A 16,131-nucleotide genomic window follows, 5' to 3' on the forward strand; every position below is an offset into this window, starting at 1 on the left:
ATAAGCGCACATAATTCTGTTGCGGCTTTTGGGTTTGCATAAATTGCTTGATTACTTCGCACTAACGGTAAAATAACTGGTGAAGCGTGCAAATGTAGGGTGGTCCACTCTTAGCGTGAACATGCGAGTGTGTGGCAGCGCTCTTCGGAGCGCCAGTGCATCCGTCTGCGCCGCGCGTCGAAGCAAAGTGTCGCAGGAACAGAGGAAACTGGAGAGAGAGAGAGAGAAAAACTTTATCATGGCAAGTGTGTTTAGACCCCCCTTGGGTCCCTGGACCACCGCACGGTCCCACTCTACGTCGTAACGTGCATGCGGTGTTTGTCCATGACGTCGGCACCCCGAAGCACCGCAGCAAGCTGCGATGGCGGGTCCGGAGACGAGAGCACGACCTCCCAGTCCTCCCAACTTGATAACGCGGGCTGTCCCTGCGGGGGAGGATCAGCAGGGCAGCCGAAAAGGATGTGGCAGAGTGTGGCGTGAGGGTCGCCGCACAGGGTGCATGCAGGGGAGGTGCCACAGTAGAGAGATAGCAGCTGAGGGGATGAGAGAGAGCGGGTCTGGAGGCGTCTCCAGAGGATCTGTTGGGAATGGATAAGGGAGGGGTGTGGAGGAGGTTAAGTCCGACGGTCCAAGCGGGGCATTTGCGTGAGCTCTGCAAAGGTGTGCGCCCGCTCTCTCGAGAAACCTGGACCGAGGCCGTCCTGAGCCCGGCAAATCAAACCTCGGGCCAATTTATCGGCAGCCTCGTTTCCTGGATTCCCAGAGTGAGCCGGCACCCACTGGAGCTCTACCCTGCGTGGTAAGTTTTTGGAGGGGGTGTTCAACAACTTCCAAGCAGGGGCGTAAATCCTGCCTCTCGCGAAGTTGAACAGAGCCGTTTTGGAGTCGCTAAAGATGTAGTTTGCATTGGAATGTACAAGGGCTAGGGCGATGGCGGTTTCCTCTGCCTCCTCAGACGTACAGCCAGAGGGAAGGCGGTGTGTGAGGGGCTGGGCTAGGGCTGGATTGTAACCAACTGCTACAGCTTCATGAGTTGTGCACGCGGCGTCTACCCAAATGGCGTCCTGGGCTTGTCCGTAATACTTGCGTAGGGCCTTAGCGCGAGCCATGCGGCGAGGGATGTGGTACTGGGGATGAATGTTCCGGGGAAGGGGTTTCACAACGAGGGGGGTATGAATGTGTCGAGGAATGGCTATAAGGGATGTCTGATTAGCGGGAATGTTGATGCGAAGGGAAGCGAGGATATGCCTGCCAGTTGCGCTCGCGGCAAGTCTTAGATACTGTGTCTGAAGGTGCGCGTCTACTAGTTCCTGAATGGTGTTATGCATGCCTAATTCAAGGAGCTTGGCTGTGCTAGTGCTGCGGGGTAGGTTTAAGGCTGCCTTGGTTGCTAGACGAATCATGGCGTTCACTCGCTCTGTTTCTATGCGGTTCAGCTTAAGATATGGGGTGGCGTATAAAATGCGGCTAAGTGTAAAAGCATGCACTACTTTCATGCTATCCGCTTCGTCTAAACCTTTGTGCAGGGAGGATACGCGGCGTAGAAGTTGCAACACGGATTGCGTGGAGGCCTTGAGTGTTTTAAGGGTATGATCGTTGCGTCCGGAATCCTGCAAGTAAAGGCCAAGGATAGGGAGGGTGGGGGTGACGGGGATAGGGGTTCCTTGTAAAGTGATTTGAATGGGCGAATTAGCTGCAGATTTCGGTCTTATGAGGAGAAGGGCGGATTTAGAGGGGGAGCATTCGAGCCCAATAGATGACGCATGAGCGGAGATGGTGTCAGCTGCTAATTGAAGAGTTTCCTCAATTTCTCCATCAGATCCGTGAGTGGTCCATGCCGTAATATCATCAGCGTACAAGGTATGCCTTAGGTGTGGGATGAGAGCGAGTTTATGAGCGAGGGGGATGAGAGCAATATTAAATAGAAGGGGGAGAGGACCGCGCCTTGGGGTGTTCCAAGTTCGCCGAGTGTATAAGGTGGTGTGCTCAGCTCAGCTATGTGCAGGGAGGCAGTGCGGCCCGAGAGAAAGGCGCGAACGTAGTTGTAGGTATTTGAGCCTACCTGTAGTGCCTGTAGTTCTCGCAAAATGGCATCGTGTCGAATCCTGTCAAATGCCTTTGTGAGGTCAACCGCCAGAATAGCTTTAGTGAGGTGGGGGATCGTGTCATCAAGCACGTCATGTGTAATTTGTAGTAGGGCATCCTGTGCTGATAGATGCGCACGAAAGCCCACCATGCTGTGCGGAAAAAGGTGGTTGTCTTCCATGTACGTGGTTAGTCGGGCAAGAATTATGTGTTCGAATGCCTTGCCGAGACAAGATGTCAGAGAAATTGGTCGGATATTCTCTATGTTGATGGGTTTGTGGGGTTTAGGAATAAATATGATTTTTCCATGCTTCCAGGTGGCAGGGAGTGTACCTGACTTCCAGCACTCGTTAAAGTGGGTGACTAGATGAGATATGGAGGCATCGTCAAGGTTTCGGATGGCAGCATTGGTAATTTGATCTTCCCCGGGTGCAGTATTGCGTAATTTCAAAAGGGCTGTCCGAAATTCCGCCTCTGTAATAGGGGCGTCAAGCTGGGGTTGAGGTGGACCCGTGTACTCGGGGTGCTTGCAAGGGTCACCTGGGGTGGTATATGTTGATTTCACCTGCGCGAGGAAGGCGTTCGTGTCCTGCCTGTGGTTATGAGTAAGGCGGCGAATGCTAAGGCGTGTCTGGGTTTTAGATTTCGTGGGGTCTAGCATGTGGCGTAAGAGGTGCCAGGCACGGGTTGTGGAGAGATTGCCGCGGAGATTGTCACAAATCTGATTCCAGTTAGCTTTGCAAAGAGTGGTACTGTGGTGTTCTATTTGGGTCTGAAGCTGTGCCAGTTTGAGTTTTAGTTTCCTATTGTGTTTTTGAGTTTTCCATCTGTGTGCTATGCGTTCTTGAGCTTGAAGGAGGTGCGCGAGCTTACTGTCAATTACGGGGGTGTCTGGGGTAGTGTCTAGCGTTTGGGTATGTTGGCGAATGTCCTCCTGTAACTGGGTAGTCCAGGTGTCTAGGTCGAAGGGTACCTGTGTTGACTGTACATGTTCCTGGCGAAATTTTCGTAGCTGGTCCCAATTAGTTTGTCTAACGGTAAATTTTCGCTGAGGGCGACGATAGCTTAGTGTTATGCGAATTAGGTGGTGGTCGCTGCCTAGTGTGGTTTGGGTTCTTTCCCACTGCAGGTGGGCCACATTTCTTCCAAGCGTGAGATCTGGGCTGGTATCTGTAGTAACACTGTTACCAACCCGCGTAGGCAGGCTGAAATCATTAAAGATGGACAAGTGGAGCACCATCATTTCATTGCAGAGAACTGTGCCTCTGTGGTTTGTGCGCCGATAGCCCCAGTCCACGTGTGCGCAGTTGAAGTCACCGGCAATGAGGAGGGGATTTGATCCAGCCAATTGCGTCACGGATTTGAGGAGTGGAGGGAGTAGATTAACTGGCTGTCGTGGTAGAAGATAGCAGTTAAAGGTGCACTGAAGAGGATTCTGAACATGTCTTTTTGCCGCGGGAACTCGATCCACACGTTCCTAGCATTCTTAGAAACAGTGACTTATTGCCCTGTGTGGCCGATTTCCCCAATTAAAACGAATTAACGTCCGGCTCCCGCCTTTTTTTTTGAATTCTGCCTCCTACGGTGGGCGGAGTCGACCAACGCGTGGAGCGCCTTTCACCCAGTCCTGTGGAGGCTTTGCTTTCGCTTTATTTTGTTTTTTAGGTTTCCATGAATAAATAGTTTCATTCGCAGATAATATAGCCGCAAAACAAGCCCGAAGAAATAAAAATACGCGCGGACTATTTGCTACTACGGACTACTACGTATTACTCCGCCGATGGCAGAGCGGCAAGCCGCCACGGGAATGGGTGAAAGGCGCTCCACGCGTTGGTCGACTCCGCCCACCGTACGAGGCAGAATTAAAAAAAAAAGGCGGGAGCCGGACGTTAATTCGATTTAATTGGGGAAATCGGCCACACAGGGCAGTAAATCGCAGTTTCTAAGAAAGCTCGGAACGTGTAGATCGAGTTCCATCGGCAAAAAGACAAGTTCAGATTCCTCTTCAGTGCACCTTTAAGAACGAACAAGGGAGATTGAGCAGGGGTTGGAGGTAAAATTTCGATGAAGGTGTGAGCGATAGGTGTGGTAATTGTGTGTTCCATGTAATGCAAAGAGTTGCAGACGTATGTGACCACCCGAGGAAGATGAGTAGAGTCCGAGGGGATAAGAGCGTATCCTGGAAGTTGTTTGCAAACGTTTGCGTCCTGAATTGCGATGATGTCTGGTGGGGATGAGGAGGTAGCGATAATCTGCAGCAGAGGATCGCGCTTACGCCGAAAGCCCCTGCAGTTCCATTGAATAATATGTAAAGAATTATGGTCGGTCGGAGGGGCCATGCTGTAGGGTGGAGGGGCGAAGGAGGGGTGTGGAGGGTGGCACTGTGGGAGGAGAGGCCGGTGAGAGGCTATTAACAAGGAGAGGTAAACGCTCCTCTACCTTGGCCATGATGCTAGTTATGACAGTATCCATTAAACGGGTAATGGTAGTTTCAATCAGAATTTGGCACTGTGCAGTGACCTGTGCAGTAATGCGCTCTGCGAGCCTAGCTTCTAAGTTTTTGGCGAAGTCCTGAAATTTTGCTTCCAAGTCTATGGGTTGTGCTGGCGTCTCATCAGGCCTCCTCTTTTTCGAAGGAGGTTCGACAGGTGGCGAGGTGGGTGGAGAGGATGAGGGTGGAGGAGTTGGGGGTACAGCGCGGGTGGAGGTAGAGATGGCTGCCTTGAGCTGCCTTACCTCTTCCCGCAGAGCAGTCACTTCGTGGTCCTGGGAGGTCGGCGAATGAGTCCTGGCAGCCTTGGAGGCCCACGTAGAGGTAGTGGGAAGGGTCGTTTGCAGCGGGGGAAAGTACTTCTTGCTAAAGGGCTTTGTTTTCTGTGGCGGCGGGCTGCGTTGTTTCGGAGTTGTATGTCTTGCCTTGCATGAGCCGGTACCCGTGAGGTGCTCGCCCCCACACAGAATGCAGATCGGGATGCAGGAAGGAACAGCTTGCGGGCCATGCTTGTCCCCGCACCGCGTGCAGAGACCAGTCTTGGGGTGGGGGCAGACGTCATATCTGTGGCCCGGTCGGCGACAGTTGGTGCAGGCATCTGGACTGCCCTTGTACGCCGTGCATCTATAAACCACACTCATGTATCGTATGGTATGAGGGACTGGTCCATGCGCAAAAGTGATTAATATGGAGAGCGTCCTCCCCATTCTGCGTGCTGCGATAATATCAGCGTCCGGGTTGCGGGTCTGGAGGTCTCGTAGCATCTGCTCCGGGGTTTCCGCCCAGTAGGCCTGCGAGATGACTCCACGTACCGCTGCTGGCGGCGGTGCGATGTAGGCGGCGATAGGGTAACTGGTATCTTGGAGCACCACTTCCTTGAGTTGGACGAGGTGCAGGGCGGTTGTCTCCTGGTGGGTAGCGACGGTGAATGTGTTATTCGTAGGATGGATCCGGAGGTGAATGTCCCCTAGGTCCCGGCCATCGGCGGTGACTTGCAGGGCTTGCATAAGGGGCTGCGCCATGGCTCCGTTCAAAGCGAGCCCGCCTCTCGGTCGAAAAACTACCCGTATAGTGCCGGGCGGGAGTGAAGCAAGGTGTTTACTTCGCTGCGAGACTGCGTGCGACACGCGCAGCTGTTGCTGTTGAGCACGGTACGTGGGCTTAAAGGGCGCAGGGGCAGCCTCGGCCTGAGCACCAACGGCGGACACGGCTGTTTGTGGAAGTCCAACCATGGTATTCGGGCTTGGTTCTCGAACCTGGTATGCGCGGAGTACTGCGGTCCACTCACTGGGTCTGGACGTTTCAGGGTCGAGGTTGTCACCTCACCTTTAGGAAACGCTCACCTTAGGAAACGTTGTGCATAAGAGGTGAGCTCTTGGGCGCTTGTTGCGCATGAAAAGAAGCCGAGAAGAGGTGACAGTACCGAAAGGCGGCCGGAGCGGAACCTGGATGAACCTGGATGAACCTGGAGGAAACTGGATGTGGAGCTTCGCGTCGTCTGACATTTCGCTAAACTCGGAAAAAGATGTAGTAGAGAGGCACCTAGCCTTCGAACGCGATGTAATTTATACACTCGAAACTGGTGCACATGTTGTGACAGTTCCTGAGGGTGTATCTGTTTGGTCCGTCTCGGGTGCGGCCTCTGATTTATGCCGAAATAGCGAGAAAGCGCGTGCGTGGGGTCGGGTGGGCACTGCGTGCCTGCTGATTGCACTCCCCTCATAGGCACATTTTTTTTTAAACAATCGGTCCTTTGCATTATGTCGTCAGTTGAAAATAGTATTTGGTCGAAGCGTGAGTTGTCACGATGCAAGGTGGACCCGTCAAAGCTGCGGCCTTCAGTTTTTTAAGTCCTGCTGGTTTATCGGATATTTACTGCAAGCAAACAGCTGTGGCATTTGCGCAATGCATCATGGCTTTCAAGTACTGCCAAATAGCTATGTTTACAGTGCCGTTGTCGCTAATAATCAGTCGCCAGTGTCGGCAGTTATTTATTTATTCAGAATACGCTAAGGGCCCAGCAGGGCATTACATAGGGGGGGGGGGGGGGACGGATGAAAAACAAACAAGCGTGCACAAAAATTTTTACAGAAGAGCTATAACAGAAACGTTTCACGCAACCCGCAGTGCTGCTGCATCATTTCCCCGAATTATTACTTATGTTTTGATTTTGCAAGGTTCACAGGCGACACACATCTTAGCGACATCAGCAGTAGGCGCTCGCGTGTAAGGTATGTATAGAAGAACTTGTTGTTGGGCTAGTTGGTAGTTATTCATAATTAAATTCAAAGGCGCCAAACCATACGCACACACACACACAGGAGAAGAAAGAAAGTTCCCCTCTCCTGCGGCAGTTCCTACATTGGACAAACCGGGCGATGTGTCAATGAGCGGATCAGAGAACACCAAAGAAATGTAGAACAAAATAAAGATGGCCCCCATTTACCCATGCACATCAGAACCTGCCCGTCGCGCACTTGTGAACCCTGTTTTTCTGATGTGCGGATTTTGGCAAAGAGTAGTGTGACAAAAGCCAGAGAACTGATAGAAGCATTCCATATCGAAAAGAGGGGCAACTTGTGCGGCAGCGAAACGTCGATAAACCTGTATAAGGCTGAAAAAGCGTTTTTTGATCGCTGCTTATCCTCACGAAGCTGAATGTCTTCCTTGCGCATGCGCCGACAGTGACATATATGTACGTGTCTTTCTGCACATTAAATCAGTTGCGAGTGGTGCTCTGTCTCGTCTTTCTTTCTTCTCCTGTGTGTGTGTGTGCGTATGGTTTGGCGCCTTTGAATTTAATTAAGGTATGTATAGCTGAAACGGCCCGCAACCGCACTGCCGCCGTGGCTCTCGGTGTTCTTCACACTGCTCCGCTTCAAGCCGCCTTCGCTTCCTGTAGTTGTTTGAACAGCAGACGACTGCGCAGTAGTTTCCCGAAGACCTCGTTTCAGCTTAAATCGCACATACACACAAATCGGGCTCCTATTGCTAAGCAACCGCATACAATAAACACGGAGAACCGGAGAGAACGGACGGATACCGCCTTTCCGAATCAGCCAGAGAGGAGGAAAGCAATATGGCGGTGTTCGGCGCGCTCGGGAAAAAATATCTCCGAGTTCTTGCGCAGCGCCAGCCAGACCAGAGAGGAGGCGCTAAGCCGATGCGGGTCGGGCAGAGCCAACCCACCCCCTGCAGCCGGGCTGGCCCAGCTCGACTCGACGGTCCCTTTGCTCGACCCCAACCGGTTCTCGGCCCGACAGCCTACTGTGACTTCCGCCGGCTGTGAATTCCGTGAATTCCGCCGGCTGCAGCTCTCGTGCTTCCTTATTGTATTTTTTTTTGTCAGTAAACCATTACTACTACTTCTTGAAGGTGCGACTGCGGGCGCGTTGCGGAGGCTTTTTTAAGCCCACATAAGGTCGACCGCATGGTCACGGAGCTTAAACCCTGGATGTAGGAAAAGGGAGTGGTTCCCAGAGAACATTCAACATTCTCTTCCGTCTTGACTCAAGTAGAAGGCTTCTGCGGTGTTCTCAAAAAGGCTATGACAACGCGACACAAGATTCGCAGAATTAAATGAATGACGAATAGGGAGGGGCGATGGTGTTAAGCGCGAAGAAGGATATGAGCGGGGGCGCAGGGAGAAATGGGCGTTATTTTCAAGAGGTACGTGGGTGACCGGTTGTGGGAGTAATGGGGAGGAGAGGGCAAAGGGCAGTAGGGAGAAGGTGCCGTCTCCTGCTGTACCTTTGCGTGCGTCTTTCGCTTTTCCCCCTTTTACTTTTCCTCGAGCTGTGGACCGCAAGCCGAGCATTCTTCTAAAGTGCGCTGTTTTTTTACTTCCGACGCTGAAGAACGACAAAGCTGGCGCGTCTGCCAAACCGGCCCTGAAAGGTCTCATGCATGAACGCATCCTTGCCAGCTCACGTAAAAAAAAACAACCTTACAGCGGCTAATGTGTCACTCCTGGCGAAGGGTTAGTTCAGAAGCGGTCAAACATTTCTGAAAAATCACATCAGAGTTTTTGGAGAGAATCGGATGCATTCTTTGACGTCCTGGTTACGCAGGACTGCCACCAGATTTGTGAAGAGCGCAGGACAAGGCAGAAAGAGTGGCACAAAAACAAATTTTGGTAGATTTGGCGAGGCTACGGGAAATGCGAATTTGGTGCGTTAGCACTGCGGTTTCGATAATGGGATCCACTGCGCACCGCTGGAAGTTGATGCAGAAGATACCCAAAGCACAGCGCGAGGGACTGCTAGTTTAGGAGACGGGACGTTCGGCTGCGGCGATGTATGAGCGAGTGCTGTGCTGCAGAGGTGTGTCGTATTACGTGTCATGTCGATCTGCCACTGTTTTCCTCATGGTTTGTACATGGTTCATGTACATAGAACAAAAGGCGATGATGTAGTGGTCTGATGCAGCGGCCAGCAAAACTAATCTAATCGCGCCGTCCGGGTTGGAAACCCACTCGCGGCCGTAAGGTATTTTCTTTTAGTTAATTTTATTTAAGGTCAAGAAAACTCCGAACAAACAGACGGACCTCGGCAAACACTAAGTTTGAAAGCCTCACCGCCGGATAAAAAAAAATTTAATCGCATCAGGTCGCTGTTGTTCCACCGCCATGCTGAGGCAACGGCAAGGTGTTCTCCGGCCGCCCGATAGAAACGCATCATCGTGCGGCCGTGGCTCTCGTCTGTCAACTTAATGAAGAAGACGGTACAAGAAAAGGCTCTACCTCAGAGCCTTTACTTCGTAAACAATCCATTACACAACCATTATGAACAGGCGAGACCAGAACCAGTCGAAGAAACAAGCCGTATGGAGCAAGGTATCCATTTCTCTACAGATCATTTGTAGGTGCCGAAAGCGACACAGCCGGAGGATCTGGTTGCGTGTTGCGTTCTCGAATTTCGTGTTTACACTATCACAAGACAGGCGCCTGCACTTGCAAAGCATCACGTCCTGTGCCGATCAAACCCCTTCTAACCGCTGGTAAGGCTCCACCAGCGCTGGTGCAGGCCTATCGGTGGTCTAGCTCTTAGGCATATATCAGATGCTAGGTGTGTGTGTGTGTGTTTGTGTGTGTGTGTGTGTGTGTGTGTGCACAAAAGGAAGCGAAGAGTGTCAACAAAAAGTTGCGTGAATGCGAGCGCTATTCCTATGTAAGCGCATCGAACTATATCATATATGCGACGGCAGATGTCATGAAAATGGATATACGTTTCAGTAGAGCTATCTCCGCAATACTGCACGGATGCAGGAAACGGGCGCGATGCATATTGTGTTTCTCCGTTTCGGAAAAATGAAAAGAACATGGTGACTGAGGTTATGCGTAGATGTGAAATACCGTAAATTAGCCGCATGTCCTGCTGCATGTATCTGATCACCATACGAGATCAGCCTACACTGACGGACCCATAGGACTGCAGCCTCTTCGAGCAAAAAGAAAAAAAAAGTGAAAACAAATCCGCAATGCCGTGTTTTCACTAATGCTTATGCGGCCGCTAGTTTGTTCAATAACAGTTTTGCGTGGCGGGTGTAGCATGTGGTAACACCTGTCCTGCTATAGGTAATCAGTCCTTCCTCTGCGTCTTGAGGCAAGCTCATTGTACTTTAGGCGGTGCGGCAGGACAGTATTATATTTTTAACTGCCCACAAGGCACCTATCGAAGCCCCCCCTCCCATTAGCTCGCAATTTATCCCGGGCAACTCTCGAAAAAAATTCCTGCCTACGTGCCTGCTTCCCGCACTACTGCATGTACATTGAGGTGTTCACGCTGTAACTGGGCTTTAAGCTTACGAAATGTGTTTCTGATTAGTCGATATGACAGTGATCTGCAGAAATTATTTCCTCACAGAAAAATGCAAATAACTGATATGGAAATAATTTCGTAAATACAAAAATCATTCGTACTACGTAGAATATGTGCTGAACGCAATTAGGGACAAAACTGGGCGTTTAGACTCTCTCAATTTCCCCCGACTCAAAGCAATATGTTTGCGTGGTTCTTCAGTTTCTTAGGTTCCATTTTTTGTTTGATTCACTGTTCACCTTACGGCTGTCCAGGCTCTTAATTTTTAGTGATGCACTTTCTCTCAGAATGTGTATGCGCATTTACCTTGTTCTTCATACTTTAGAGAAGTTGTCGATGGTTTTAATGAGAGCAACTGCCGGGCTTTTAGGGCGCCACTGTCCGGTTATCGCAGCAACAAGCTTGTCTTTATCAGCCACTTTGGCATTCTCCTTGTCTCGAAGTTCTGAACGGCTTTTGGAACTTTTGGGTATTTGTTGTCTCGTATGCAGACTTGCATTATTCGTACGAAAGCACTGTTCCGGTGTGTAAATCCCGAGCAAGATCTTGCTATAATTGTAAGTCTGTGCCAAGAACATAGCAACTGATACATAGCATCCGCAGCGACGTAGCAGCGCTGTAACGTAGTTATGTAAATAAATGAACAAACAAACAAAAGAAATATTGCCGCGACTTAGTTTGCAACCCGCGGCGGTGCAAACAGATCAGTCTCGCTGGCTTGTACACGAGAACACTACGCTCTCGTGCTAAACTGCAACACACTCTCACGCTGTGCTTTGCGCCTCGTGGTCTTCAACAACTTCCTTCTGTGCCCAAGTCACGAAAGGAAAGGAAACAGGTACGCGGCGTTGGTGTCCACATGCAAAAACTTGCTTTCGAAAAATATTTCGTAGTAACCAGTGCTAAACTCTCCACATTTTTACTAGCCACGGTCCGGCTTCTTTTCTTTCACCCCAGCAAAGAAGGGAGCAAGTAGGGGAGCCACACAACCAGCGCGCCTTGAACACGCTGGGTGACAAAATAATAAAGAGAATCTCAGCCGGGGCCCCGAAAAGCTGGGTTCACGCGAGTGGAGTACACATAAAGTGGACAATGGGGGAAGGTGAAGGCATCTCTCTCCCAAACCAGGAAGGAGGAATGTAAGAGGTGAAGGGGGAGCTCAACTTCATGCGGCGCGTGGTGGCGGATTTGTGAACTAGGGGCGCATGAACCAGAATCCTGGTCATAATGATGTGGTCATGAACTTCGCCTGATAACTTCCTCTCAACGTGCTGAAGTTGATGTGGTTTCAGCCTGACGGGGCTCCACCACACTCATTCTCTCGTGTTGTGGACGTTTTCGACATGAACTTTCCCAGGCAGTGGATTGGGCGCGGTGGACCGACTGCTTGGCCTCCGAGGTCACCAAACTTATCTCCCCTGGACTTTTTTCTCTGGGGATACGTGAAGAATAAGGTTTATACGACGCAGCCCTCCAGCCTTGATGACTTGAAGCATAGAATTACTGTGGCCTTGACAAGCATTCTGCATCCGCCGCGGTGGCTCAATGGTTATGGTGCTCGGCTGCTGACCCGAAAGACTCGCGTTCGATCCCGGCCGCGGCGGTTGAATTTCTTTGGAGGAGAAATTCTAGAGGCCTGTGTACTGTGCGATGTCAGTGCACGTTAAAGAACCCCAGGTGGTTGAAATTTCCGGAGCCCTCCACTACGGCGTCTTTCATAGCCTTAGTCGCTTTGGGACGCTAAACCCCATAAACCAAACCAAACCAAGCATTCCGCAGGACATGAATTAGCGCTCTGTCCGCGCGATGAAATACCATTTCTTGCTGTGCATTGCAATGGAAGAACAGCTTTTCGAGCACGTGATGTAATGCTCTTATATTGTACAGGGGCGATGGAAAGAAATCCGGAAAAAGCGGGGCCTAGGCGCTTGGTTATTCGTATTTGTTTTCATCTATTTTTTACTTCGCGTTTTTACTTCGGTGGAAAGCAGGAATACGCTAGATCCTTCGGTGATGCATTCTAGGACACCTCTAAGGTCTTTTTCTTACCACCCAGGTAAAAGTGCCACGAAAAAAAAATTCGAACCGCGGAGAGAGTAGGCATCGCATTGTTCGCGTTTCTTTCCATCGCGATAGTACACACGGCGTAGTTGCTGACCGAGACACACATTTTTTTTTCTTCCACACGCCCAAATTTTCAGCCGTGTAATAAATAGATTTTTACAGATAGATTTTTGTTCCTCATGGTTGCACTGTCGAATATATCGCACACCGTCTTTAAAAGCTCAAGGTTAATTTAATCCGCTTGAGCGTCATTACCGTCCGCCTAAATGTCACTAACATATGTTTTTGCACTTCAGCCTTGTCAAGGTGACCTGCGTAGCTTGGAAACATAATCCATAAACTCATGTCGGCATACTATTAGGTCCTGTGTTTTCTTTTCATTTTACAAATGATCGCTTGGAAAAAGACATCAGCACCGAAGACTTCATACGTATCGTTTGCTGACTCATGTTTTGTTGAATACGACCGAGTCACGGCCTTGTTAATTATAATATAAAATCAATTAGCCGTGCTCGTGTCCTTACATACTCATGCTATTGTTGTTAACGCTATAGTTATTGAGCAATCTTGGCGGAGGCTTTAACAAATTTCAAAGCCTGGAAAAACTACTTAAAAATACAAACAGTAAACGGGAAAGAAGAGCGAAGGCAGCGAAGGGCAGGTGGCGCAAGAAAAACCTTTCGAGCGAAAGGTATTATCAAACCATCAATTTTCGACCCAGAAAAAACGGACCTTCGCGTGAAATGAAAAAATACGCAGATAATTTACTGCGTTAAAAGTGACAGCGCAAGGAAAACGACCACTCAGCGCGCAGTTCTTGCCTCAAAATTACCTGTACGGCAAAAATGAAAAAAAAAAGATAAGAACAGTACGCGCGTAACTTGATTTTACATCTGCCGGAACGACAAGAACTTTAGCTGCCGGTGCTTTCCTAGCTAAAAGGTCGGTGATTCCAGTTCATGCTTTGGTATGTTGGAATGGGCAGGATAAAACTGATGCACATATAAACAACAATAGCAAGGTGCAAACAGTTCAGCACTGTAACTAGTCCAAGCCGCAGGCCGTGCATTCAGGCCAAGAAACTCGTTCGCCAAGTGCGGCAGCCACTGACTCAGCTTCGCTTAGAAAGCAAGGCAGCAGGAGACGGGCGCGACACAGTAAGCCACGTTGCTGCCCCCGTGAGTGACGCGAGCTTGTGGGTGTGGCTGTATGCCCGCAACGGCCACGCGGTTTCGATTTCACGAGCCGCGAAGACTCGGAATATCTTGCCGCGTAGCGATAAGCAGAATAGCATTTTCAAAATTCTCAAAATGGATATGGTCATTAATAACAGTCGGCGACAAATCACTATTTGCAGTTGGCCATCAATCGACAACAGTATAATCAGAATTTAACTAAAAGCTTCACAAGTTAACATGATTCGCTTGTTTTTTGACGTCCGGCAGCACTGCGACTACCACGCCGCAGACAGCTTCCCTTTACCTCAAAAACCCCATTTTTAAAAATTACTGACCCGCTTCCCTGAAACACCTGGTATATATACCTGCTGAAAGTTTTCATATTGCGCCGCCGCGGTGGCTCAGCGGTTATGGTGCTCGGCTGCTGACCCAAAAGACGCGGGTTCGATCCCGGCCGCGGCGGCTAGAATTTCTTTGGAGGAGAAATTCTGGAGGCCCGTGTACTGTGCGATGTCAGTGCACGTTAAAGAACCCCAGGTGGTCGAAATTTCCGGAGCCCTCCACTACGGCGTCTCTCATAGCCTCAGTCGCTTTGGGACGTTAAACCCCATAAACCAAACCAAACCAGTTTTCATATTGCCACCTGGTGTTCTCAGGTGGCGCTGAAGTGTCTTCGAAGATGTTGAAGTGTCTCGCGCTGGCTGGCTGGCTGCTTGCTTTATTCTGCTGGTTAGCGACCTGTCGCCCTATTTTCCGTTACATATTTTGGTGTAGGCGCTGGGCAGCGCCTCCTCTATACTTTCTGTGCCTGGGCGAACGCTCTCCTCAGGCCGTCGGGCGCTGGCTCCGCCGCCGCTCGCGGCTGCTGCAAGGAGGCGCTGTGTGAGTAGAATACGTCGCGCGCGGCGGGTGCCTCGATGCCCGCGCTCATCGAGGATACGAGAAGCTCGGCTACTGCTGATCGGCCGCGCGGAGCACGATTCTTGTTTCTTTTTCAAGGATCAGGCTGGGCGCACTTCTGACGTGTCATTTTCAGCTGCAGGGCCAACCATTACGTTCGTGAAGAACGTTTATTGGTGGTTCGTGCTTCACGATATCAGCAACACGACGCAGCACATACACCAACATTTTCCGGATGCTCGCCAATTCGACCACAGTGCTGATCCGCGGCTTGAATGGCTTGAAGTCACTTTCCCTATGTATTTAGAAGGGCTAAAAAAAAGATTTGGGCATACCCGTGAATTTCTCACTGACGAAACCTATCAGGCAATTCTGATCACTACCTATTCTACAGTGGCGTGTGTCAAATATCTGCAATAGGATCGGTGCTGAATTTTCGGGTGGGGACGAAAAAGAAGTTCTTTTTCGTCCCCACCCGAAAATTCAGCAGCGATCCTATTGAATCCGTGTTTGGTAGTTTGCGAATGTCATCCGGGTGTAACGACATGTTGGATGTTCGGGCTGCATTGTCAGGTCTCGAAAAGCTACTGAAGACCGGGATCGCTGCGTCTAATTCAGTATCCAATATTGACCACAAAGAATGTGCTTCGATGCCAAGACTATTACCCGCTGACGTCCTTTCTTCTGCGCAAGCAACTTCTACTTCAGCTCCAAAGCCTCCCCTGACGTCGACTGTGCAAGCAGCGCCGAGGCTGTCGAGAGCAAGATTGGTGCTTCTGAGGCTTACTACCACAATTTTTCCACAGCACCTGCCGTCGCTTCAGATCTCGGCTACCGCTTATGTGGGCGGTTACATTGCACGAGTTGTTGGCGAGCATATGGATTGCGAGAACTGCCTTACTTTGTGCACGAAGCCGGTTAGCAACCAGCCACTACTTCAGTTCACCCGCAGCCAAGACCGAGGTGGGCTGCTCTACCCGTCAGATCAACTTCTCTTCGTTCTCGACACATTAAGAGATTTTGCTGACCGCGCCCTGCAGGACGACCAGACCTTGAAAAAGCCTATCACTACATTAGTAGAGCACGCTATCCCAGCCCTTTGTGCTTCAAAGTTGCTGAAGTGCAAGAGCGATGGCATCAACGAGCTCATGAACCTTATATCGGTTCGTTTCCTGAGGCCGCTTCTCTGCAACTACGCATTCAATGTCAGTGACAAGCATGACATAGTTAAACATTTCACAAAAAAAGCCCCTTTCGCGAAAGTACGCGAGGCTCTGAGGATGGCGTACGTTTTACTGCCGTGTAGAAGTTAGCCTCCACAATAAATACTTTTTTTTTCGAGTTTGAGTAAGTGTTAACTCACAACGCACTGATATTGAATATATGAACCTCTATATCTGCGCAGCGTTATGTGCAGCCAGATGATGCAGCGTCTCACGTTACATAGCTGGCTATTCGAGACGCCATGCAGTCTTGCAGGAAGTGCGCGGCAGATCAAATGATGAAACCAGTTGGCAAAGCTCCACATTTTCTGGCGCCAACTCTGGCTTCGGTGGCGACAATGGTAACTCTCAAAAACTTTACGAAGGAAACG

At 50.2% G+C, this 16,131-nt stretch overlaps 1 protein-coding gene across 1 annotated transcript; it reads right to left on the reverse strand.

The window, feature by feature from the left end:
- Positions 1–293: 293 nt before the first annotated feature.
- Positions 294–5,723, reverse strand: LOC149355238 (uncharacterized). Its single transcript, XM_089577610.1, has 2 exons — positions 4,822–5,723; positions 294–425 (listed from the first exon to the last, which is right to left on the reverse strand). Exons 1-2 carry the CDS (start codon positions 5,596–5,598, stop codon positions 294–296), a joined length of 909 nt encoding a protein of 302 aa, XP_089433736.1. The 5' UTR covers positions 5,599–5,723.
- Positions 5,724–16,131: the final 10,408 nt, after the last annotated feature.

This window comes from Amblyomma mixtum, chromosome 3 (assembly GCF_055824585.1).
Source record: "Amblyomma mixtum isolate Tamu chromosome 3, ASM5582458v1, whole genome shotgun sequence".
In the NCBI taxonomy this organism is placed as follows: Eukaryota; Metazoa; Arthropoda; class Arachnida; order Ixodida; family Ixodidae; genus Amblyomma; species Amblyomma mixtum.